The sequence below is a fragment of the Camelus dromedarius genome, chromosome 10, assembly GCF_036321535.1.
Source record: "Camelus dromedarius isolate mCamDro1 chromosome 10, mCamDro1.pat, whole genome shotgun sequence".
Taxonomy (NCBI): domain Eukaryota; kingdom Metazoa; phylum Chordata; class Mammalia; order Artiodactyla; family Camelidae; genus Camelus; species Camelus dromedarius.
This window is the reverse complement of record NC_087445.1, coordinates 7903657-7930937: the sequence shown is the minus strand read 5'-3', so window position 1 is coordinate 7930937 and position 27281 is coordinate 7903657. Positions and strand designations below refer to the sequence as shown.

The following is a 27281-nucleotide window of genomic DNA, read 5'->3' as shown; positions in this document are numbered from 1 at the left end:
GGCTTGTTCCCTTCTTTTCTGCTTTCCATCCTATCCACTTGAAGCTGAGGGCTCACTAAAGGATACAAGAGATAATTCCATACAGTTACTATGGGCCCTATATTTAGTGATTAATTTTTTAATTTTTTTATACCAGGGTTCACACTGATAGCAGGCTGGAAAGGTTTACTTCAGAGTTCAGAAAGACAAGCATTAACCTAATTTCTGTAGATGGCCTAAAATCAGTAATACTTACTGTCAAAGTTCTCTCCAGTTTGCCAGTGACTGTGCTGAAACAGTAGAGCACAAAGTCCTCCCCTACACAGTAGATCCATTCCCCACGGGGAGAAAGGGCACAGCAAACAAAGTCACCACCTTCTCTCTTTCCAGAGCTGAAGCTTCTGACAATCTAGATCATAACACAACACCCAAGGTAAAATAAAACATGGATTAGCAACAGTTCTACTGCAGCAGTTTAAACTGACATCTCTTTTATTTTGTACTTTGGTTTACTGTCATTTATAACTAGATTACCAATTCCATTCACCGTGTGCTAGATCCTCTGGCCTGGGCAATATTCAAAGGATAAGCTATCTGAAGTCAGTGGCAGAATTTTACAATTCAGATGTCCCAAGTCACCAATCCTGCTCTTTAATAGTCTACTGGGCCATTTTACCCAGAAGCAAAATGATTATCACACACAATTTCCTAAATCAACATATACCAGTTCTCAGTGCTCTGTGGACCCATGCTTCCGTTTCCTTTTTCTAACAGAATGGGATGCCCTCCCCATTCATGATAGAAATCTGTCTCCAGGACTTGCTCTAGTTATATATACCATTAAAATAATCATAAATCAAGTTGAGAAAACCGATCTCAAAAGGTTATGTATGATTCCATTTACTATTCTCAAAATGAAAAATTATAATGGAAGAGATCAGTGGTTGCCAGGGGCTCTGACTGCGAGGGAAGGGTTTAACTATAAAAGTGTAGCACGGGGGAGTTTCTTTGGGGGTGATGAACAGTTCTGTATCTTGACTGTGGCCGTTACGTAAGTCAACACATAAGATGAAAGTGGTGGTTACATAAAACAACACGAGATGAAATTTCACAGAACTATTCATGTCCTACCTCAAAAATGAATGCATGTTAAAAACCAGTGAAATCTAAATCAGGATTGTATTTGGATTAATAATACTGTACCGATGTCAATTTCCTGGCTTTGATAATTGTATAATGGTTATATAATGATAACATCATCATTGGGGGATGCAGGGGAAAAGAATACAGGAACTCTGATCTGTTTTTGCAACTTCTTTTTGGCCCCCTTTTTTTTTTAATGTTTTATTTATTTTCTAGTGGGGGTAATTAGATTTACTTATTTTTTAGATGCAAGATACTGGGGATTGAATCCAGGGCCTCATGCATGCTAGGCACGCACTCTACCACTGAGCTATACCCTCCCCCTGTTTTTGCAACGTCTTTTGTGAATCTAAAAACAAATTTATTTTTAAATTTTTTAAAAGCAAACAGAAAACTAGAAGTGGGCAGCTATGACTATTATGCAATGTCCCAGCAGATACTACAGACCAGCCATCCCAACCATGGAATCTAAAGTACCAATTTATCATTTATAGGGACTCAAACAATGGAGAGAGAGATCCATTCATCAGCCCGTGGGTCTTCTCCATGCTCAGCAGGATCACCAAGTGCCCAGGCCAGCATTTCAGTAGCATCACAACACATTCTCAAGGCTTGAGACCTCAACCTTGTGCCTGTGTCCCTGGTGCTAAAAAGTGAGGTTCTGATTGCAAATACACATCGTGAAGACACTGTTGCTCTTCTACTGGAGTTCCACCTCAGATCATATGGTAGCTAGGAGACGTCCCAAGCTGGTAAGGCACACACTGTTTCTCTCCTACACAGGGATTATTACATCTTAAAATTTTCAGTGAGGTTTTCTGAAGGAGGCCTAAAGACAGTCTCATTTATCCAAAGGATGCAAAGAGCATAATCACCCTGGGGAAAGGAGATAACTTCTGAGATGCCGAAGAGATGTTTTGTTGATGTAGAATTTAAATATGTGTCTGGAAAACAAATACAGTGTATATGGTTTTCGGAGTGGTGAACCCGTACTTGGTTACTGAAGTGTGAGGACCAAGACATGCTGATTTGGGAACGGCCCCAGGGCTTGAACAAAGGCACTTTTCTGAGCACTCACCTGTCCCTGCATGTTCATGATCACCACTGTGTTTGATCTGTTGCAAACCACAAAGTGCTCTGGGTTTTTAGGAAGCAAGATCACACTGTTGACAGTGATGTCTGTCCCTGCAGTGCTGCCCAAGGATTTAAAGGTATTTGAACATTCTGTGGTCTTCATGTTCCAAATCTACAATACAAAAATTTAAGGCATAAACATTGGGGGGGGGGCATTTAACAATTTCTAAAGTTTTAGAGTTGAAAAGTAAGTTACTAAAATTAAAAAAGAAAAAAAACTTCAGGAAAAAAAAGCTTCTTATAGTCCAAACACCTGGCATTGCACCATATTACATAAGAACTCCCGTATTTCCTGATTAATTGGTATAAATAAAATAAAAGTCAAAAAGCTAAATAATAAAACACTTACACTACTACTGTCATAAACAACCAAAACGCTACCTTATCTGGCCACCAAAATCAAGTGAGGGTTCGTTTTGTTTTGTTTTGTTTTTTTCAGATTGCTCAGGACCCTATCCTGAGATTCAGATTTAGTAGGTCTGGGGTGAGACATAGGTTTGTGCATTTTTAAAAGCTCCACAAATGATTCTCACGTACAATATATACGTGTACTAACCACTAACAGAAGTCATAATGTTAACAAACACACACACACGAGGATCCATGAAGTAGAAGCTACTCTTGGCCACCTATATTACCTCCCCAGTTCAACATCTCTTCTGCTAATAGTTCTCCACCCTAATGCTTTTCACTTTGCCCCTCTGAGCCATTATGAACTGAAGGGGTTAAACCAGACATCATAGTTACTGAAATCTGAGATGTGCTTAGAGACGGGATGGACCAAATATTGCCTGGCATTGTCTAGACACCATTCAGTGAGGTGTAACCTCAAAGGCATGGACTACTGTGCTTCTGTGCCTTCAACAAAGCCCATCACAAATGTTGAATAAATATCTATAAACAGCAAATCACTGCCCCACTAGTGCCAGTATTTATTTTCTTAATAAATACTGTATCATTTGCCCCAATCTCCTCTCCAAAGCCCAGCTGCCTAGAAGAAAAATTAACATTTCTTTCAGGGATCAAGAGTTCTAAGGCTAGATTCTAGAGTTTTCTGTCCAAAAGGTCAGTGAGATGCTTTACGCCATTCATTGCAGAGCTAAAGGAAAAGACCACAAAACAGAGAGGCCTACACAATCCACCCCAATGGCATTTTACAGGTGGTGAGGCCCACAAACATAGCATAAAGGGCAAATCCCATGACTAAACCACTAACAGCTCTGTTATTTCCCCTGTCCATCCTGAGAAAGAGTATATCTCGTACCTTCAGGTTTCTGGTTCAATTTCCCAAGCCAGAACAAGCCATCTGAGAAGGCGGTCTGACTATTAGAGATCTGTGTTAGACTGTTTAGGTCTTCTGCCAGAGAGCCCTCACTTACATAAGGCAACTTAAAAGCAGGTCCAGAACATAAATGGAGTCTCTTAAAGATCTCCAGCAATTTTCTATTTGGATTTCCCATCTTTTCTAGGAAATGAGGCCCTCTCAAAATAATTACATCTCTTAAGGTACTAAAGATCCATTACTTTCAGCTGAGAGCTGAAGGCAATAAGTATCTGAGCAAGGACTTAGTTCTACTCTACACCCCTCCTGTTCTTCCATAAACGCTGTTAGAAAGGCCCTAAATGTGGGGGCCAGGGGTGTGGTGAGGCTGTGCAATAAAAGAGACCTATTTATTCAACCACTGAGCCCTTTGTGAATTTGAGTGTGGATCATACTTATGGCAAGATAGAATTTAACCACTGTAAATGGGGTCACATTTAGAACTCCACATCCCTCCTCTTTTCCTACACATGACAGACTCTATAGGTCTGATTTTGTAGGTTTGAGATTTGAGGTCCCTAGGTCACTAGGAACTGCCCACAGAATATTACTACTGTCATAGACTCACCTCAGTTATGGCTAAAATGCGAGTAAAGAGTTTTACCCACCACAATTATAACCACCACTGGAAACTACTCAAAAGGCAAAAACGGAATAGACACCTCAAATTAAACCAGTAGCAAATACTTAACCTTTACAGTGCCGTCGGAGGATGCACTAATAATATAATGTCCATCTTGTGTGAATGTTGCTTCATTAACGAAGGAGGAATGGCCACGAAATTCCTTCAGGGTTTTTCCAGATTTTAAACCATGAATTCTATCACAAATAAAAGCAAATTAAAAGAACAATTAATATTCTACATTTTATGGTTGGGAACAAGTGTTGAAAGCATTTTAGATGAATTATAGAAGCTCATGTTATAGTAAGTGAAGAAAGAAAGCTATGCAATTATGTATGAAGTATTATTTTCATGTCAAACAAACAAAACCAAAACAAGTTTTGCACAGAGTGGAAGAAAATACGCCAATAATACCACAATTCTGTTCAGCAAAAAACTTCTAGGTCTCAGCTGGGTCCCAGGAATCTGTATTTGTCACATGCCCTCTAAGGTGACTCTGTTGCAGATGGGTCCATAGACCACACTTTGAACATGAAACACTACTAAACCCCCTTTCTAATCTCTCTTCTGGGTAAAGACCCAAATGGACAGAACAAAAGCACTGTTATCAGCTGTACTTATGGGAAATGAGATCTCACTTACCCTCACTGTCCATCTAAGAACATCCTGGTGAAAACATAAGGAATCATTAGTCCTCCCTCTGGGGCTTCATCATATCAAACCCAAATGAGGGCAGTTTGGGGATTCTTACTTACCGAATTGTCTGGTCAAAAGAGGCACTAAGGATCTGACTGCTATCCTTAGAAAAGCTTAGACAGGTGACACCTTTACTGTGTGCCCTTTCAAATCTCCTTAAACACTGTCCACTCTGAATCTTCCATACCTTTAAAGAAAAAAAAAAAGAATAGTGAAAACTTACAGTGTCCAACACACTACCCTACAGAGCCAAGCAAGAAGCAACACTCACTAATGTAATAAAAACAGTATTAAAAATGCATGCTGATAGCTGAATGTGGTATGTCTGGTCCACACAGTACAATGATAACTTGAATCCTTTGAAATTTAAATCTCTTTCCTTTTAAATTATTAAAACAAAAATTTAGACTCTTAAGTTCACTTAGCAGAGACCACTTCTGTATTTTACCTAACCCAGGGCATTTTACCAGCAATTAAATACAAGGCACAGCTAATCAGCTGCTAATCACTTGCAGACCATTCCACCCCCTAAAAAACCCAAACACAACACACCATGTAAGGTGAGCTATGGCGGCAGAGCAGAAAGGGCCAAGCAGATCTGGACAGAAGTCCCAGATACATCACCAACTGTGTGACTTTAAACAAATTATTGGACCTCCCTAGGCAGAGTTATTAGGCTTAAATAAGAAAACATAAAGTGACTGGCATCAAGCTGACGCTCAACAAAGAGTAGCTGTTATTAAGCTAAAAAGCATATGTAGAAGGGGCTTCAAGATGGTGAAATAGAAGGATGCAGAGCTCACCTCCTCCCACAAACACATCAAAAATACATCCACATGTGGAACAATCTTCACAGAATATCTACTGAATTCTGGCAGAAGATCTTATGCTAGCAAAGTTACAAGAGGAATCTCCATGTTACTGGGCAGGACAAAAAAAAGAAAAAAAGAAAAATAATTGGGATGGGACCTGCACCCCAGGGAGGGAGCTGTGAAAGAGTAAAGGTTCCCTCACCCTGGGAAACCCCTTCACCAGCAGGGAGATCAGCCGGAACAGAAAGGGAGCTTCAGAGGCTCAGAAAGCACAGCAGCAGCTTCACAACAGGCAGCATAGAGAGAAACCAGCACAGGAGATCCAGGCCATCTCGCTGCGCTCCTCAACCCGGACACCAGCCTGCTGGTGTAGGCAGGAGCTGGTACTGAAACTCAAGCTTCAGAGAACAGATCCAGGGAAAGAATTGGGGTTGGCTGTGTGGAGACAGCCTGAAGGGGCTAGAATGGGTACAGGCTGAAACTGGGAGTGTGTGCAAATGAGCCGGGTCTGCCATAAAACCCCCCACTGTTAGCATGCTGAAGGGAGGAGCGGGACCCTGCTGTAGCGGTCTCCTTCTCGGCTTGCTCTCTAGGCCAGGGGTGGCTCTGCCTCTGGGAGCTCTGGTAGGGCTGGCAGATGGCCCCCAGGCAGAGGCAGGGCTGAGATCTGAGCCCATTCCCAGGGGCCAGCAACTTCCAGGGGGAGCTGAGGTCTGAGCCCTGTCCCAGGTGGTTTTGGCAGATTTGTGCTAACGACGTGTTTGTGGGCTTGATGCTTGCAAGAAATTCAAGTGAAGGGCTGCTGAGCAGCTAGGGCAGGCCCAGCATTAATAGCAAGCATACACCTGGTGGCAGGGCTGGGGTCCTGGCTGACCCTGAGCCCACTGCAGATCCAGGTGGGATATTATGGCAGGTCTGAGTGCCTGACTTCAATGGATCTGCCCTGGTGGTTTTGTTGAACAGTGCATGAGCGACACCAGGGCAGGCTGCCTGCATCCCCACAGCTGAATCAGGGCCGAGGGAAGTGCCAACAACCCTGTACTTTGTGAGTCCACACACGGGTAACAGGCAACATCACAGAGGGCACTTCCTAGCAGACATCCCCTGCAGAGGAATACTCAGTGGCTCTTCTCCCAGCAGAAGCACTCCAGCCCCACCTACCACACACAGCAGCTCAGAGAGGAATCTGGGGGCTGTGACAACCACAGAGCAAAGAGGAGGCCCTAATCAACATCCAGTGCAGGCTCTGGTCACCACAACACCAATCACACCCCCTATAAGGGGATAACAGCCAACACACATGAAGGAAAGATGTGGCAGCCATCCACACTAAAAACAGCCCTCTCATCAAAAATATTAGACACACACAGACTACACAAGGACACTCCCACATAAAAACAGTCCTTCAAGATGTCAGTAGATAACTGTTACCCCTAAATTGAGTCAGACAAGTAAGTAAAATGAAGAAGCAGAGGAACCACTCCCAATTAAAAGAACAAGAGAAACCCCCTGAAAAAAACAATGAAATAGACCTCTCCAGACTACCAGAACTTACGTTCAAAAAGGAGGTAATAAAAATACTGATGGAATTAAGGAAGGCAAATGACTGTTAAAAGGAACTAGAAACTATAAAGGGGAGCCAATTAAAATCAGAAAACTCAATTGCTGCAAAATGAAAGCAGAGCTAAAAGCAATAAATAGCAGACTGAATAATGCAAAAAAACCAGTAAGTGATCTGGAAGACAGAATAATGGAATCCACCAAATGAGAACAGCACATAGAAAAACAAATGGAAAAAACTAAAATGAAGCAATAGAAGAAACCTATGGGAGAATATAAAGCGTGCCAATCTATGCATAACAGGGATCCTCTAAGGAGAAGAAAGAGAAAAGCGGATTGAAAATGTACTGAAGAAATAATTGAACAGACTAATCCCTAGAAGTAAAATACAATCTGTAGTAGTAGTAGTAGTAGTAGTAGTAGTAGTAGTAGTATAGTAGTAGTAGTAGTAGTAGTAGTAGTAGTAGTAGTAGTAGCAGCAGCAGCAGTAGTAGTAATAATAAAAACTCCCTGCAAACAAAAGTCCAAAACTGGTTGGATTCACTGGGGAATTCTACAAAACGCACAAACAACTTATACCAATCCTTCTCAAACTCTTCCAAAAGACTAAAGAGGAGGGAACACTCCCAAACTCATTCCACGAAGCCACCCACCATCACCCTGATACCAAAACCAGACAAAGAAACTACCAAAAAAGAAAATTACAGGCCAATATCTTTGATGAGCATAGATGAAAAATTCTCAACAAGATGTTAGCAAATCAAATCCAACAATACATAAAAAAGATCATACACTGCAATTAAGTTGGATTCATCCCAGGTACATAAAGATTGTTCAACACACACAAATCAATCAGAGTGATACACATCAACAAAAGAAAGGACAAAAAGCCACATGATCATCTCAACAGATGTAGAAAAAGCATTTAATAAAACTCAACATCTATTCATGATAAAAACTCTTATACAGAGGGAACATATCTCAACATAATAAAAGCTATTTATGACAAATCCACAGCCAACATAATACTGAACGGTGAAAAGCTGAAAGCCTTCCCACTAAAATCTGGAACAAGACAAGAATGCCCACTCTCACCACTTCCATTCAACGCAGTATTGGAAGTCCTAGCCACAGTAATCAGACAAGCAAAAGAAATAAAAAGGATCCAAGTTGGAAGGGAAGATGTAAAACTGTAACTTATGTAAATGACATGATACTATACATAAAAAACCCTCAAGACTCCACACAAAAACTACTAGAGCTGATAAACGAATTCAGCAAGGTAGCACAATACAAGATTAACATACAGAAATTTCTTGCATTTCTTTACACTAAGAATGAAATATCAGAAAAGTAAAGTAAAAATACAATCCCTTACTTAGGAATAAATCTGACCAACGAGGTGAAAGACTTATATGCAGAGAACTATAAAACATTGATTAAGGAAATTGAAGATGATTTAAAAAAATGGAAATATATCCCATGCTCTTGGATTAGAAGAATATTGTTAAAGTGGTCATACTACCCAAAGCAATCTACAGATTTAATATGGTCCCTATCAAATTACCTGAACATTTTTTATATAATTAGAATAAATAATCCTAAAATTTGTATGGAATCACAGAAGAACCAGAAGTGCCAAAGCAATACTGAAGAAAAAGAATAAAGCTGGAGGAATAGCCCTCCCAAACATCAGACTGATGTCGGAAGCTACAGTAATCAAAACAAAGCTACAGTAATCAAAACAGCATGGTACTGGCATAAAGATATATAGATCAATGCGAGAACAGAGAGCCAGAGATAAATCCACACACCTATGGTCAATTGATCTTCAACAAAGGAGGCAAGAAGATACAATGGAGAAAAGACAGTCTCTTCAGCAAGTGGTGCTGGGAAAGCTGGACAGCCACACATAAATCAATGAAGTTGAAACACTCCATACCATACACAGAATAAATTCAAAATGGTTTAAAGACTTAAATATAAGACAAGACACCATAAATCTAGAATAGACCACAGGCAAGGTATTCTCTGGCATAATAAATTGTAGCAGTGTTTTTCTAGGTCAGTCAGCCAAGGCAATAGAAATAAAAGCAAAAATTAACAAATGGGACCTAATTAAACTTAAAAGCTTTTCCACAGCAAAGGAAACCATAAACGAAACTAAGAGACAACCTACGGAATGAGAGACAATATCTGCAAACAATGAGACTGACGAAGGCTTAAATTCCAGAATATACAAACAGCTCATACAACTCAGTAACAAAAAAACAACCAATCCAATCAAAAAATGGGCAAAATATTATTCAGCCATAAAGAGAAATGAAATACTGATACAAGCTACAACATGGGTGGACCATGACAACACTATGCTAAGTGAAATAAGCCAGGCATGAAAGACTGCATATTGTATGATTTCATGTATCTCCAGAATAGGCCAATCCATAGAGACAGGAAGTAGATTAGTGATTGCCAGGGGTTAGGGGGATGGAGAAAGTGGGAGGGTGACCGCTTTGCGAGTGATGAAAATTTTCTAAAATTTGACAGTGGTGCTGGTTGTACAATTCTGTAAATATACTAAAAACTGCTGAGTTGTACATTTTAAAAGAGTGAATTTTATGGTAGGTGAATTATATCCCAATAAAGCTATTATTAAAATGGAAAAAAAGATGAACAGATAAGCAAATTATAGTATATTCATATTATGGAAATATAACTTAACACTAAAAATGAATAGACACTGAAATAGATAAACACATGGATGAATCTCAAATACATGCTGAGCTTAAGAACCCAGACACACAAGAGTGTGCACCTTCATATTCCATTAATGAGTCTCTAAAGAACAAATCTAATCTGTAGTGACAGATGCAGAGCAGTGGCTGCTTGGGGCTGGGGCTGGGGGAACTGACTGGAATAGAGCACGAGGGAACGTTTGGGGCTTATGGAAGTGTTTTTTATCGTTATTGTGGTGGTGGCCACATAGGTGTATAAATCTGTCAAAATTCATCCAAATGTTAAGTTTAAAGTAGTTGCATTTTGTTACATGCAATCTATCCCTCAATACAGTTGACTTTTGGAAAAGAATAAAACTTCTTCAAATGTGGGGAAAAAAGGGGACAGAAGACCTAAACAGACATTTTTCCAATGAAGACATACAGATGACCAATAGGCACATGAAAAGATGCTCAGTATCACTAATTATTAGAGAAATGCAATTCAAAACTACAATGGGACAGCACCTCACACCAGTCAGAATGGCCATGACTAAAAAGTCCACAAATGATAAATGCTGGAGAGGGTGTGGAGAAAAGGGAACCCCCCTACACTGTTGGTGGGAATGTAGTTTGGTGTAGCCACTATGGAAAACAGTATGGAGATTCCTTATAAAACTAAAATTAAACTTACCATATGATCCAGCAATCCTACTTTCGGGCATATGTCCAGAGAAAACTCTAATTCAAAAAAATACATGTACCCCAATATTCATAGCAGCACTATTCACAGTAGCAAAGACATGGAAACAACCTAAATGTCCATCAACAGATGATTACATAAAGAAGTTGTGGTATATTTATACAATGGACTACTACTCAGTCATAAAAAAGAATAATAGTGCTGTTTGCAGCAACACGGATGAGCCTAAACATCATCATTCTAAGTGAAGTAAGCCAGAAAGAGAAAGAAAAATACCACATGAATCTAAAAAAAAACGACACAAATGAACTTATCTGCAAAACAGAAACAGATTCACAGCATAGAAAACAAACCTATGGTAACCAAGGGGAAATGGGGAGGAGGGATAAATTGAGAGTTTGGGATTTGCAGATACTAACTACTATATATAAAATAGATAAACAAGGTCCCAATAGCGCAGGGAACTATATTCAATATCTTGAAGCAACCTGTAAGGAAAAAGTATATATACACATCTGAATGAATCACTAGTAGTTAGTAGAGACTAACACAACATTGTAAATCGACTATACTTCTATTAAAAAAAAAAAAACAAAAGCGTATGTAGGACACCAACTCATTACAGAATTCTCAAAATGTCTCCATACAAGAGTTCGTGCCACTAATTCATACCTTGATTTTTCCATCTTGGGCACCAGTTGCTAACATTTCTGTATCTCTGCTGAAGCACATGCAGAGGACAGCATCATCCATCATCATAAAGTTATCCTGGGCTTGGTACTTGAGATCCTAGAGGGAAACAATGACAAGCAGTTATCAAAATAACACAAAAAAGCCAGTCACCCTAGATCTCTACAAACTCACTAAAAGCAAGATAATGGATTGTGCCTACCCTAAATCTCCAAAGAAAACAGTAGTGTCATTCACAGTATCCTAATGAACAACTGATAATTCTGGGAATAACTTTTTACACAATTCAAATATTTTAAAAAATACAAACAAAATAGACTACATCTTTAGCTTACTGATCCTTTCTAAGCAAAATTTCCCTACAGTTTCATACTGTACATCTTTAAAAAATCTAAATGTATTTATTTAAAGGGTATGATGTGAGAAACTACTGTTTTCTCTATTGTCAGTTACCTTTCCTAAAACCATGTATTGACTAAACTATTTTTTTCCTTTTATCATCCATTACTGCTCATATTGAAATATCTTTATTTTTGTCTAATTATAAAGTGAGATGGTTTCATGGTTAAAAAACAAAAGGCAAACTATAAAAAAATATACAAAGTAGAAAGTGAAAAAATCATAAATCCACTTCCCATGGATTATTATTTTATAATAAAGACCACATTTTAAATCAGTGGTTAGTCAACAAGTAGTTATTTAGGAAAATGTTAAGTTGGATCTACACCAACTTTACTGGCCTAAACAAACGCTAGATGGATCAAAAACTAAACATTAAAAGAAACGTAAAAGTACCAGAAGAAACTGGGAGAAAAGATGGATAAACGGGATGATACAAAAAACTGTTAAGTGGATAAAGCAAAATCATATGTTAAGTCAAGAGACAAAAGTCAAAACTGAAAAATATTTGCAATACATATTATAAAGTTGATTCCCTCAAATGATTAAGAGCTCCTACAAATCAGTAAGAAGCAATCCAAAAGAGAAATGGGCAAAGGATATGAACAGACTTCATAGAACAAGAAATAGTGCTGACTTTTCACATATGAAAACATATTCATTCTTTCAGAAATTCATTTATAATGAACTTCATAATGAGAGAAACACAATTAGTACTACAATAAGGTTAAACTGGAAATAATGAGCAATTGCTTACATATATACAAAGAATATTCCATAAAGGCTACTTAATAAACTGGTAACCCTGGCTGGACCAAGGAAGGGAATTGACTGGCTGAGGGACAAAAGGAGGGAACAAGACTCTTTACTGAATAACTGTTTTATTTTATAAAGTTTTATGAGATGTGCATATTACCCATTTTAAAAGTAAATTTAAATTGTAATAATAGATAATTTAAAAACAGTAATAGATAATGCCCCCACTAGAGAAGTTAATATATTTAAAATACTTTACCTTCCTGATTTTTCCAGTTGTAAAGTTCCATACTTCAATGAATCCATCAACAGACCCAGTGACCAGATACTGACCATCTGGAGAAAATCGAGCACACTCCACATGTGATTTCTGACCAAACTGTTTCAAATGAAACAATGAAACAGATGTACTTTTATCTAGTGGCCTTAAAACAATTCCCATTTTAACCTTTTGAGAGCTCTGCCCTAGCATAAAGCCATAGCTAGCCTATATTACAGAGTTCTGAAGGAGTATTTCTGTCCCCAGACATAGGGAGATGGTAGGTATATATTTTCTCTGACAAGCTTTTTGTCTAAGCTCTCCATTGAAACTAGCTTTTTTAAAAATGAAGTTAGTATTTCCAAAGAAAAGCAAAAGAAAAAAGCAAAAGCAAGGGATTTAGAATAATCCTATTAACTCAAACAATAATTTTTTACCAAAATCAGCCACTATTAGCATAACTTTCACATTCAATTTAATATGGCTCAATATGATCTGGGTTTTTTTTTTCACATCTGGGGAAAAAATTCATTTTTTCAAAATAAATGGTTATTTTCCTATACTATTTTATAAACAAATTTTCCATCACTGTTTCTTTCCATGATCTTCATTTAATCACCTGATAATGTGTAGCTGACTAACTCTAGGAGAACTAATTAGAACTGAAATATTGCCTGCAAAATATATCCTGAGCATTAACCAGCAATGATTCTTCTAATAACAGATGAAAACTATAGAACATTAGGCACATGAGAACAGAGAAAAGCTCCATTATGAGTTTCATTTTAAATGCCAAAAAATGAAGTGTTTATAACAGAAAATCTTAGTACATCAGCATAATTATAATGGATTTCCATTTGTCTCAAAGTTTTAGCCAGGATAAATAAAAGCACTCCTCAAAAATATCTTTACATGCAAGTCAGAACACATAATCCAGAAAAGACAAATTCAAAACATTAAGCCAGTCAAAGATTTGAGGAATATGAAATATCTCAAAATCTATAAATTCAATCAGAGCACAAATCCAGAGAGAAACTGTAATATAAAGGAGATGCTGAAGTAGCAAATATGGTGGTAATTTTGGGAACTGCATCAATTACTTCATTGTGCTTGTTTCTAGAAAAGTCTCAGAAGGAAAAAAAGGGAGGTGGCAAATATAGTTCAGTGGCAGAGCACACACTCAACATCACAAGGTCCTGGGTTCAATCCCCAGTACCCCCATTAACGGGAAAAAAAACCCAAGAACCAAACATTAAGACTGTAAAATTATTTTGCTCAAACACTACTCAAGCCCACTTTACAATCCATGCCTGGTACTTGCCCTAACACATAGCAGGGCAAAAACACAACTGTTGAACAGGACAAACAAGAAGTTCATAGTTCTTAATCTCAGGCTTAACCAAAAAGCTAATAAGCATTTTTCCAAATGCAGGAATCCTGGGAGGAAGTCCATGAGATGATGGGCCAGATGTCAAATGTCTAAGTCCACTTGGTAATATATCTGAGGTATGCCACTGCCAGGCCACAGGGGAACCTCAGTGGTCACTGGCAATAACCCTGAATGTTGTCTGAGCTGGCGAATGAGTTCTGCTCCCCAACCCAAGCTCCTATCACTGAGCAAGCATATGCTGAGACCCCACCAAATGATTACCAACTGGCTAAGTGCGCAAGGATCCTACCTTAATGTGCCTGCTCAGCTGTGTAGGAAACTTTTCTTCTTCTACGTCTTTGACAGCTGCTTTGCCTCGGAACAAATCTATGGTCATACCAGGAGGAAGCAATCCCTGGTGTTGTTGCCACTTCAATGCCTATGAGAAAAGAAATATATAGCGATCCATTGAGTGCTTTTAAGATCTGGCCCTCATTGCTCAAAGCCCCAAAATATGAGGTTCACAGGAAACTATGAGCCATCCAGACCCAACCATCTTTGGCCATCCAAAAACATAATCTGGACTATTCTGTGCATCCCAGGAACACAGGCTGATCTCAGGGTGGAAGAGGACTCTGAGAGCCAAAAGGCTGATGTTTCTACACCTATTTTCTTATAGGTGTGACTCTTATAAACAAATTTGAAAAACTGAAATCTCCCATAGTTCCAACATCCAAACACAGCTACTGTTAGCATTTTATATACTATCTTCTAGTATTTTTCCCCATATGTATCTGATACAGCTGTAGTTATATTGTATGTAAATTTTTATCCTGTTTCACTTATCAGATCATGTTATAACATAACTAACATTTCAATGGCTATAACAATATATCCTAACTAGTGGATGTTTCATAGTTTATTTAATTTATATATTAATGAACATTTATACTGCCTCCAATTTTCACACTCATCTAAATAATGCTGCAATGAACATCTTTGGACATAGGCTTTTTCTATTGTGAGGATATTCCCCTCTTAGAATAGATTCCTAGAAGAGGAATTACTGAATCTAAAAAAAGAACATGAACAGTTAAGGTTCTTGACGCACACACTGCCAAAGTGTTTTCCCAAAAAGACGCAATTTCAGTAACATTCACAACTGCCTTACAGGCAGTGGAAAAATCATGGACTTTGGAGACAGATGGTCCTAGTCTGTCATCTATACTATTTTGACTCTCAATTCCACCAACTAAAAAAGTCAGGCAAAAAGCCTAATTCCTAGAGCCAATGAAAGGATAAAACAAAATAATATATGTAAAGTCTAGATAACACAGGCACATACGATCAATGTTCATTCTTCTTCCCCTTTATTACATCAAGAAAACTCAGTAATTTTAGACATCATTTAAAAACTCGAATGAATGGAAAGTTATGCCCTCCTTTAGTCATTTCTGATTACAGCTTGAGCTTTTCTGCATGTTTATTAAGTATACTTACTACTTGTTTACTGTTCATTCATGTTCTTTGCTCACATATCTATTGTAGTCTATTTTTCTTATCAGTTTGTGACACTGTATTTGTTATGCTTGCCAAAAAGAATCTTTTCCCAATCTACCTATTTTTGATGATAGCTTTACAGATTTCTTTTTATCTTAAGTTAAACTCTCAAGTAATAAAATTTGTTGACCTTTACCCTTGTTGTTTACTCCCTCATCACAGGAAGTCCTTCCCCATCAGGAAGTTTGATACATTATACTATCTCCTAAGTTCTTCTATTTTCTTAAAATACGTAACTTTCAATCTATCTGAAATTATGCTTATAAAATATGAGTAAAGGCTCTGATATGACTTTTCTCCCCCATTCTGAAGTACATGCCCTAACACCACTAGGTAATTCTTCCCTGTTCCTACGTTCTGTGACATTCCCATTATAATCTACTGAATCCGTAAAGATAATAGGATCAGTTTCTTGCACTGTTGTTGCACTGGATGACACGTACCGAAATGATTCAAACTATGAACCTTTGTTAAGTGCGTCAGTATTTCTAAGGCTAATATGCTCTTGGCATTCTTCCTTTCCACAATTTCTTTAGTAAGTATATTTCCAAGTTTGTTTTTTCAGATAAACACTAGAATTCTTTTGTGAAATAGTTCTAATGCTATTGTGATCTTTATCATAAACTGCCCCAAGCGCAGGGGTATAGCTCTGTGGTAGAGCATGTACTTGGTGTGTATGAGGTCCTGAGTTCAATTCCCAGTGCCTCTGTTAAGGGGGGGGGGGAACCTGCCTTAAATCTTGACATCAATTGTCAGTCTTTTCCAGGAAAATCAATGTTTCACCATTTACTCAAATCTTCTTTTATTTCTCTTGAAAGCCCTGAAAGGTTTTTGCCTTTAAAAATGGAAATCATTTATTTCCCACAAAAGTTAGCACTAGAATTTTTATATTGTATGTTGTTCCTATAGACAAAAACTCTTTTTTCAATTAATATTCTAACTGGCTAGTGCTGATATATAAAAATACAATCAACTTTTGTATATTTATCTCTGGCAACTTTACCAAACTTTTAAATTAAATCTACAACAGCTGAAATTCTTAATGTTTCTAAATACTATAAATGTCGTTCATTTCTTTCCAAAATTCGTATGTTGTTTGTTTTTCATAGTTTACTGCAATAACCAGAAACCTGACCTGCCTCCAGTCTATGGGCACTCTCTGCTGGCTCTTTATATTCAGTCAAATGATTCCCACCTTTAAAAGCAAAAAACAAAAACCAAAACCCCTCTGTTGCCCTCTGCTCTTTAGCTACTATGGCCCTCTCCTCTCTACATCACCTGCATTTCCTTCTTTTAACCACCAAACTTTATGAGCCACCTACACTCACTGCTTCACTCAATTTGCTACAATATAGCTTCTGTCCCCATCTTTCCACTGGGAAGTGCATCTCATATATTATAATGGCCAAAACCAGACTCATTTCTGACCCTATTCTGCCCCATGCTCCTGGATTTCTCGACCATGATCACCACTAGTCTTCTTGAGACTCCTCTCTTTGTGTTTCTCACCCTATTCTTGGCTTCCCTTTTAATCTCTCTGGTTGTTTCTTTCTCTGTTTACCCTGTTGACTTTGTGTTCCCTATGGCTTCCTTCTCAATTTTTTACTTTTCTTCTACATTTTTCCTAGGTAATTATATTTACATCTATGGCTGCAACTATTACTGCAATTTCCAAATCTATAGCCCTAGCCAAAACCTCATGGGTTGCAGTTCAGATTCAAAAATCCCAGTACATCTACTAGACTTGTATGTCCCACAGCACTTCAAAATTAGTGTACATCCAAAACTGACTGTATGCCTCATCTGCAGTCTCTAAGTCCATCCTAACAAACCTTTCTTTTTATATCCTCTACTAAGTCACTGAAGCCAGAATCCTAAAAGGGTAATAACCCAGAACAAAAGCCTCACTCACTCCTCACATCTAACTAATTAAATGTGGAGGAACACAGAGTTTATTTCCACTCTTTCTAGAAACTCCACTAAGTGACAATAATAAAGGAATAAAAGAGGTAAATACCCAAAAAGACACAGAGAATAGAAGAGGTAAACCAGAAGAAAAATGTTAAATTTCAGAACCTAAAAAGTGAATAGACCAGTGGCAACCAAGAAGAGCAGTGAAAAATGAAACTTAATTATACAAGATGGGGATGAGGAAGCTACAAGCAACAAGTCAAATTACCTTGAAAATTCCTAAAAGGCTTAGGAATGGAAGGCACCACACACCCCTCAAGGAAAGGCAGGGCATGAGGCAATGATAAAATCTGTATAAAGAGCAGTCAATGTCCAGGACCTCCCCTAACCCAATGTGTCAGGTGACTGCCTTGCCCAAGCCTCAGGAGACGCTGGGTGCTCTATTTTCTGGAATAGTTGAGATCTTGGGCTCTGGAAAACAAGGCAGAGCTGAGGGGCAGGGTATAAGTAAGAAGCTACATAAAAACATGGAGATTCAGAGCAAACTCACATGCTAAACAGTGAGATTTCTCTACCCTCGACCCCTCACCAGTATCCTCCCACCTCTGGCTCCCAGGACATAATTTATACCTTCCCCAGGCAAGAAACTAGAGGATTACTCTCTGGAAAAGCTGATTAGTCCAAGAGAATATATCTATAAATACTGACACATGAAGATCTTCACTCAATGAACCCTATCAATTCCCAGATTCCTCCTTCCATCCCATCCCCACATAGTTTTCAGCTTTTCAGTGTTTCACTCTTAACTATAAACCAACAACAAGGGATCACTAAATACTTGAGGAAAGTTACTAAACATGGGCACCAAAACAAACAGGTGTAATAAAAAGGAACTCAAAGAACACAGGGATAATGCAGGGAGGAAAATAAAACTTTGAAAACTTGAATTAAAAGAGAGACCTACTGTATAGCACAGGAAACTATTCAGTATCTTACAATAACCTATAATGAAAAAGAATCTAAAAAAGAATACATATAAAACACACTGAATCACTGCTGTACACCTGAAAGTAATACAACACTGTAAATCAACTATATTTCAATTTTTTTTTAAATGCAGGGAAAAAGTAACTTGCACTATCATTCCAGTTTCCCTGTTTTAGGGGACTCAGTTTCTATGCGTAAGTACTAGAGACTGACTGAATAAATGAACCAATTCCCTTACGCATTATCCCCACCACAATCCATCTTTCTTTAATTTATGCATGATTTCTCAACAAAAAGCTAAGCATACCCAATGCCCCATGCAGAGTTTGGGTGCTAAGCATGAAATTTAGCCCACTATATTAATGGTGGAAGAGTTTGGGGCACCAGATCAAGTTATGCCATTCCCACTGATGAAGGCCACTTTTTGGCCTTCTTTTCTGTACACCACACTCCCCCTCTTGGCAAATGTCTGTAACCTGCTGATGTACGTACCATGCTTCACTCCTCTTAATCTCTTCTAAGTTTTTTATTTATCGTAATACTTGTTATTTTCTATCATACTATAATTTGCTTAAATGTTATGTTTATAATTTATTGTCTATCTTTGCTACAAGAATATAAACTCCTCCAAGACAGACATCTTTATTTTATGGATGTACCACAAGTATCTAAGCAATACTTGGCACACACTAGGTGCTTAGTATTTGCAGAATGAGTGCACACATGGCTTCTCCTCACATTACCTTCTGCAGAGCCTCTAAATGTGGCTATTTGTTAACTATGGTAAAAAAAAAATGTTTTTCCTAAAGACCTCAACATTAAAAATATTTCATGTACACATTAAAAATATGCATAAATACTATGAAATAAAACAACTTGTTAACATTCACATGTAAACTCTGCATAGTGAGAGTCTATTATGATTTTTATTTTCTTTGTATTTATGTGCACATTTCAGAATCAACAATTAAAACTTTCAAAATAAAAAGGAGAGGTAAGAGACATTGCTTACACAAATAGTCTCAAAAATTTATCTCCATGTACCCTTTCTCAGGAAGTTACTAGAAGTACTCCATCAAAACAAGGTTCTAAACTTTTTAAACTATAAAAAAGAGGAAAACATGGATCTAAAAAATATGACCCAACGAAAGAGGCATAGAACTCTCAGTATGAAGATGAAAGAAGTCCCAGTACAATCCCTGGTGCAGAAAGCCATGAGAACTAGTCCTGATGGGAACAAGGGAGAGAAGGGCCTCAGGGAGAGTATCAGCAAGAAGCGGGGAGAGGGAATGTTTACAGATGCCAAAAAGATTCAGGCTGAGGTTACAAGCGGTACACAGAAAACTAGGCAAAAGAAAAAAATTAAGAAATTACTGAAAGAAATCATAAAAACAATGTAAGAAATTAAACAACTTTTTTGGCTATGAGTAATATTTATGGAAAGGTAATAATGTAAACATTGAACTGATTTAACCAAAAGTTGTGATATAACTACTGAAAGCCCGGAGAAGAAGAATGTGTGTATGTTGTGGCGAATGGGATGAGATAAATCATCATCCACTAAAGTAATAGCTAATGTCTAAAAAGAAATTTTTTAAATCAAAATATGACATTATAAGCATGATATTTCGCTATGGAGGTAAATGCGAAGATAGTAAAAAATGATTGTGCAAAGTAAGAAGGTGGAGAAGGGCAGACAGGACTGTTTTTCACTAAAAACCCTGAAGTACTACTTAAATTATGCACATCTACTACTTCGATAAGAAGTAAATTAAGAAAAAAGCAGCTTAATCCTGAATTTCAGAATCACTGTAAGCCTGTAACAAAAAGATATTGGGCCCTTTTCAAACTTCAGATTTAGTGCAAAGAGGCTATTTACATCTCTATTAATCATTTGTGCCCTGTGCTGTTTATAAAACATCTATTACTCTAGGTAGCTTTATAAATAATGACAATGCTAGTACTACTACTACTAAAAAAAAGAAACACCACCAGCAGCTACCATTTACTGAGTGTTTACAAGGTGCCAGATAATACACAATTGCTTTAAGTGCATTTTATCTCATTTAACCCTTACTACAACTACAACACTATGATAAGTAAACGGGACCAGAAAAGTCATGTGCTAAGACTACATAGCTGGTGAGAGAGCTCATATTCTAACTATGGTGAATATTTGCTCCAGTTTGTTTTAGTGTTTTGGCACGATGATCAACAGTGTCCTCAAGGTATACCAGATAGGATGATAAATTCTACAATTACCCTAATTCTGTCTCTAGACTGTACACCCTTACCCACTATCCTGCCGTTCCCAGGAAAGATGAAGGTGGCACAGCACAGCTGTTGGTACAAGCAGCTCTATAGGTAGTTCCCAGTTTTTAGGATGTCTGATTTTTTTTAGCTCATACATACAGTTTATATACAGGAAACACTACCAGGAGTTCAGAGTAATTTCAGTTCCACAGACTCTAATTACCTGTCCCAGCAATGCCATGAGACGAGATGGAGGCACCACACTGACTTCCCCCGCTAAGGCCTGGGCAATTGCTGCTCGTCTCTTCTCTTTGCTACTTCCATCAGGGTATGCCTGGAAAAGGAGAGGGGGTAGCATCGTTCCCAAGAAGCAGCAAAATATATGAATGTGCTTAATACATATATAATAATAATCAAGCAGAAATATTCAAAAAGGAAAACATAAAAAGAAACTACCCAGTTACATAGAGGATTAATCAAATCAATTAGTTTTTAAAGACAACTTCTCAAAGTCTACCCACTTGCATTTCAAAAGTATGAGCTGAGATAGACTGAGGTCAGCCAATCCAGTTATTTCTGAAAAGAGTCCAAGTAGACTATGTTGAAGCCAGAGTCGTTTTTCCAGTGTTTGAAAAATCTACAGAGATTCTTTTATATTCTTCAGTAATTTGTTTCTGTCAATGACTCCCAGCCCAGAAGTTCTAACTTAAATTCTGTCCTGGTAATCTAAACTCCTTCCTTTAACCTCTTGGTTTCTGTAAGTTTACTCTGACTTCCCATTATCCAGTGCCTATTAAATTCTTCTTCCTCCTGTTTAGACCAGCTTCTATTAAAAGGCTGGGTGAGAAAGAATGAAACTACACATATGATAAGGTTTGGAAAGAAAAAAAGAGTATCAGTCACCATGCTCTACCAGTAAGCATAGTCAGCTGAGAAGCAAAACACAAGCTCTTAAGGACTAAAAGAACTGGAATGAAACTAGAGTTGTCAGTGGCAAGGGACACAAATGCACAGTGAACATACCAACAGTAAGGCAGCGCTTCAGGGCCAATTAAGCACTTGGGCTAATGTGGAAATGATACCAGAATAAACATTCTGCTTCTTCACTAATCAACACACAGTCCTAAAAACCAGGGTGTGTGGGGGAGGGAAGGCCCTCAAACATTCAGAAAACTCAGAACAAGATAATTCTCTTTAACACACGCAGATTTCAACCAAAGTAAATTAAAAAGTATCATTCGCAAAAATTAAGTCAAAATTGCAAAAAAGTATCCAATAAAATGGTTAAAAAAGGATTACATTATTGCATGTTTTCAAAGTTAACAATTTCTTTTCATTACCACAGTCATACCTCTCGAGGATCAAAGTAAGACCTGGCCAAGAGGTTTTCCAGATGGATATACCGCTCTGGCTGTGTTTGCTTTAACATGATCATGGGGTCAGTCTGTCTCAGGAGAGATCTGGCAGCACCCAATTCACGGAGCTCTATCAATTCCAAAACAACCTGGATAATTGAAAGAAAATGGCAGTTTCAATGCATTCCCTTATTAATATGTCTTTTTCAGTACAGTTTCTGACCCAGAAATGGCCTGCCAAAGTGATTTTCAATATTGGGAAATGCCCCTTCTCCTTTTCACAAGCAATTTCAGGTAAACTAAAGTAATTGTAAAGTAATAACTCAATCCTTCAACTTCCATCCTTCATTTTTATCTACCAATCTCCTCTCCTCTCAGGCCTCTTGTTCAGAATACACATGCTGAGGAAAACTAAATATGGGAATATCTCAGTAAGTTCCAAAGAAACCTTTCTCCAGTTACCAAAATTTTCTTTAGAGAATTACTGAACTCGTGTAGACTGTAAAGAAACAATCCCACTTCCCTATTTTTACTGCGAACCACATTACATTCTTTTTTTCAGAAAGTGCACACTATTCTGTTGTATAATAAATAACTTTATGATCTATGGCCTGGTTTCCTCGCAAAGAGCTACTAAAATCCTTGGAACTTCCCCAACAATAGGAATATCTTTGTTACTCATGAGCCCTCTGCATCACACCTGAGTTAGTGCTAAGGAAATGGCTCAGGATAGGGGCTGGTTACCAGAAGGACCAACTATGTGATTAGAGGGCAGATGCTTTGAGCAAGCCCAACCCTGGGGAGGGCTGAAGAACTAGAGATTAAATGAAACTCCCCAAAAGTCTCAATGGAGCTTCCTGGTTGGTGAATGTGCCAGGTGAGAGACAAACCCTGATTCCACAGGAAGAAGGTATTGGAAGCTCTGGCTCAGTACCCTCCCCAAACCTCACCCTTTATTATGTCTCCTCATTTAGCTGGTCCTAAGCTGTACCCTTGATAATAAAACTGCAATCATTAGTATGTCACTTTCCTGAGTTCTGAGTCATTCTAGTGAATTATCAATTCTAAGGGGGTCATGGGGACCCCCAAATTTGTAGCCAGTTGGTCAGAAGAACAGGTGGCCCAAGACCCCAAAGTGTAGCTGGTGTCTGAAGCAAAGGCAGTCTTGTGGAGGACGGAGCCCTTAACTTGTGGGGACTGCATTCACTCTGGGTGGTTACTGCCAAAACTAAATTGTAGTACACTAGCTGGTATCAGAACAATTGGTGTTAGAATAGTTCATTTAATGGTCACTTAAGAAATAATTTCAATTTGGGAGAATCTTAGCTTTTCCAAGACAGAAAAATACAGAATAGCACTCAAACTTTGACAGTGTAATTTTCAGGGCTGAAAAATACAGAATAGCACTCAAACTTTGACAGTGTAATTTTCAGGGCTGTTACCTATAATACTTGAAGGAATGCTTACAAATGCCTGTTAGTCAGGGGGCCCACAATAAACCAACCTATAGGGATCAGCATCACCCTCACTCTTACCTGTTCATAGAGGTCAATGAGGGTTTTGTCTGGCAATTTCAGAGACTGTATAGCTTGTAGAACAGTATCCCAGTGGCCGCTATTAATGTCAGCCACAAAACTCTCAATGCTGTCCACGGTATTCAGAGACACAGTAGTCTCCTCCTGTAAGGTGGCTAATGCCCGATGTAAACTGTTCTCCTTTAGGTACTGCATGATAAGACGGATCACACTGAAAGAAGAAAGCAGGTCATTCAGCTCAGGGATCCTCACCCACCATAGAGGCCACAAAATAAAGCCCACCCCAGTTTATTTCTCCTACTCAACCATCCTCCTTTCACTACCTACTTTCCAAAAAAGTCACAGAATATAAGTTACAAGAGACCTTAGGGATCATCCAGTCCTACCTCCAACTCAGAAATAGGAGAACTGAGTTTCAGAGAGGGGAAATAATTTGCCCAATGTCTCACAGTCAGCTAGAAAGCAAGTTAGTACCAAGGAGATTCTCTTACTTTCAAGGTCAGAGATCTTTTTATTTTTATGCCAAGTTTCTTATTAATTCGTATGATAACCCTGTTGCACACCTTTAGTAAAATATTTTAAACCTAGTCATTGACACAAAACATTCCAAATGACTGGATGATTTGGTTCATTTTTTAAATGACAATCCAAAAAATGAACTGAGACTTTCTTAAAAGGGATTTGTTGAACACAAATAAGTAGAGCTATATTGCACATAAAATCAAAACAAAGCTATGTGTCCTCACTTGCAAAAACAATACCTACCCACTGTCTTTATTACCAAATATTCAGGACAAGTGAAATAAAAACATTGTAGATTCAGTTTCCCAAGGAAAATAGGACCCAGACAATCTCCAAATATTGAGAGAACAAGCAATAATTTTCAGCATGTAACAGAAAACTTATTTATAGTTAAATATGATTAAAACTTGATCTTGGGCTTAGTATTAAGGAGTCTGGTGAAGAATCTGTTCACAGAGACAGTAAAAGATCACTGCACAATGCTGTACTACACTGTTCTTCTCTTGCCTTAAAAGTACACGTGGCTCACACTGCATTTCTACTGGACAGCGCTAGTATAGGGGGTCTCACTGTCCTGGTTGGAAGGGATTTCAGATTGGAATTTAGTCAATTCCCCTTCCCTGGAGAGAAATAATAATCAAAAAACAATAGCCGATGTTCACTGTGTGTTTATTATTTATCAGGTACTGTTCTAAGCATTTTGGATTCTAAATGTCCTCAAAACAGCCCTATGAGGATGGCATTACTCTTATGCTCATTTTACAGATCTAAACTTGGCCAAGAAACAGAGATTAGTGGAAAAATTAAGATTCAGACTGACAGTGTGGCTGTCAGTGAGAGCATACACCACGGACAGGAAAACTTAAGAACAGTTTCTACAGAGGGAACTGGTAACTGCTACTCAGAGCAGTCTTTTATCTCACAGTCCCTTTAAGAGATACCCAGGCTTGGATCCCTGCTATGCCAGTACCACACTACCTTCCACAGCATACTTCCATTTACACTCCCCAAATGAGACATCATCCTTGCAAGAAATTCATATTTGACATAGCCAAAAGCAAATCCACTTCCTTCAAATACAATGTAGCACATGAAGAGCTAAAAGCTTTGGAAACAGGCTGGGATTTGAATCAGAGTTCTGTCATTTATTCTGGACAAGTCAGTTAACATATATTTGTCTGTTTCCTCATCTGTTAAGAAAAATACCTACCCTGTCGGGCTGGTGAAAGTTGACTCCACTGCTTATAGTGTGAATAGCATAGAAAATACTTAGTAGCAGCCCAAGGCTGGGAGAATGGTCAGCTCTCGCTTTTATTCAGGCCCCAAAGCATGGAATCCTTTCCAACTCCTGCCCTGACTTAGTTGTCGTCACTGCCAGAGTTCTCCATTACCCTTCTTTGCTTTATCTTTCTCCACAACACCTACCACCATCTGCTAAGCCTGTTTCACTTACTGTTTATGTCTGCTGTTTACCTTCCTCAATCACAGTGTACTTTCTATAAGGGCAAGGATTTTTGTCTTTCATTCACTACTATATTCCCAGGGTCTAGAACAAGTACACAACAGACTTCAATACTTGGTGAATGAATAAACGTCCCTTCTCCCTAAGGCAGGTCTTCTGAACGCTTACGGACTTACAGTCAGGGCACAAATGCTACATTTACTAAGTGTTGGCAAGACCAAACTGGAGGATGGCATCCTGCAGAAGTCCACTAGACGTCCTGAAGAAGTTTACTAAAGACCTTCTCCAGTCACTCATTAGACCCTTTTTCCCCAAATCTATCATTCGCCTGGCCCAATCTCCAGATTCTGTCCCTCTTTTGTGGCTACACAGAGCTCACAGACTAACCAAAATTCAGCGCCAGATACAACCTGATAAAATAGCTAGTCGTTCATTAATTCCAAAGGCAATCATTCAGTCTCTACGGTGTGCTAGTAACTAGGACTATAATGAAAAGGAGTCCCTCGGCGCCTAGAGGATGGCAGGGTGAGCAAATAAACGGTGACAATACTGGCTAAGTGCTAGGCAGAAGAAAGCAGAGGGCCGTGCAAGCACAGAGGAAACAAACCACACTGTTCAATGGGGGCAGGAAGAGAAGGAAGGCTGTGACTCCAGCCCCCTTGTGCAGACAATCAGACCGGAGTCCAGACTGGGTGGTTAATCTGCTCAGCCACAGGGCGCACCAGGAGTCGACGAGGGCTAGAACTCAGGTCTCCAAGGCACGTCCTTCCCCTAGCCCAGCACCGCCTCCCATGGGGCTTTGGGCTTCTCGTCCGCTTTTTTGAGGGCCCGCCTCCTCCACAGCCAGATCCAAGAAGCTTCTTTGTGAGAAAGGAAATGCCCCTCCACTCCCCAGCCTCTAGGACGCCTCCTCCGAGCAGCTGCCACCCCCTCACTTCCAACCTTCGCCTCCCGGCCCCCGCCACTTCGCGAATATCCGCTACCAAGGGACTTACTCGGAAGACTCTATTTCAATCGACATCGCGCTAAGTTCCCGGTCGCAGGCCCCACTCCACTCTCAGGCCCAGTCGCGCAACGCAGCAACGACACCTCCGGCGGCCCCTGCACGTCACTTCCGCTCGACGTCCGACGTCCGACGTCCGACGTCCGACGCCCGCTCCGGAGGCGGTGTGTACGGAAGAGGGGCGAGGAGTACGTGGGGGGCGGAGCTTCGAGGGACTGTCCAAAGTTGGAACCTACGCGCCTGCTCCGGAGAAGTCTCCGTTATTCCTTCCTGGGGAAAGTGGTGTGCTTAAAGGACTGGTTTTTAAATTTTGCTTTTTTAATTTTTAAATCTAGTTGACTAGACTTAAAGATGGAACTGAATATACAGTCCTTGACTGGGAGAATAATACATTGGAAACCCGTGAACCACTAGCCAACATTTGCGGGAAGATTTCACTGAGTTTTAAATAAGTGAAAGATTTTGAAGCCAAAACACAGTTTAACCTAATTATGAAAGGTTTGGGACTCAGGGTTTGCACAATCATTTCTTGGAAA

At 39.0% G+C, this 27281-nt stretch overlaps 1 protein-coding gene across 1 annotated transcript in view; it reads right to left on the bottom strand.

Moving 5' to 3' along the window:
* The window catches only part of SMU1 (SMU1 DNA replication regulator and spliceosomal factor), a 31503-nt gene extending 4623 nt beyond the window's left edge, over window positions 1-26880 (bottom strand). Inside the window, exons 1-11 of the mRNA XM_010975821.3 lie at window positions 26738-26880; window positions 23759-23969; window positions 22220-22372; window positions 21092-21202; window positions 14468-14596; window positions 12789-12908; window positions 11357-11473; window positions 4955-5082; window positions 4270-4396; window positions 2201-2368; window positions 236-388 (exon numbers count right to left, since the gene is read on the bottom strand). Of these exons, the coding sequence (XP_010974123.1) occupies window positions 236-388; window positions 2201-2368; window positions 4270-4396; window positions 4955-5082; window positions 11357-11473; window positions 12789-12908; window positions 14468-14596; window positions 21092-21202; window positions 22220-22372; window positions 23759-23969; window positions 26738-26763 (1443 nt within the window). The 5' untranslated portion in view covers window positions 26764-26880. The remainder of the gene's footprint in view (window positions 1-235; window positions 389-2200; window positions 2369-4269; window positions 4397-4954; window positions 5083-11356; window positions 11474-12788; window positions 12909-14467; window positions 14597-21091; window positions 21203-22219; window positions 22373-23758; window positions 23970-26737) is intronic.
* Window positions 26881-27281: the final 401 nt, after the last annotated feature.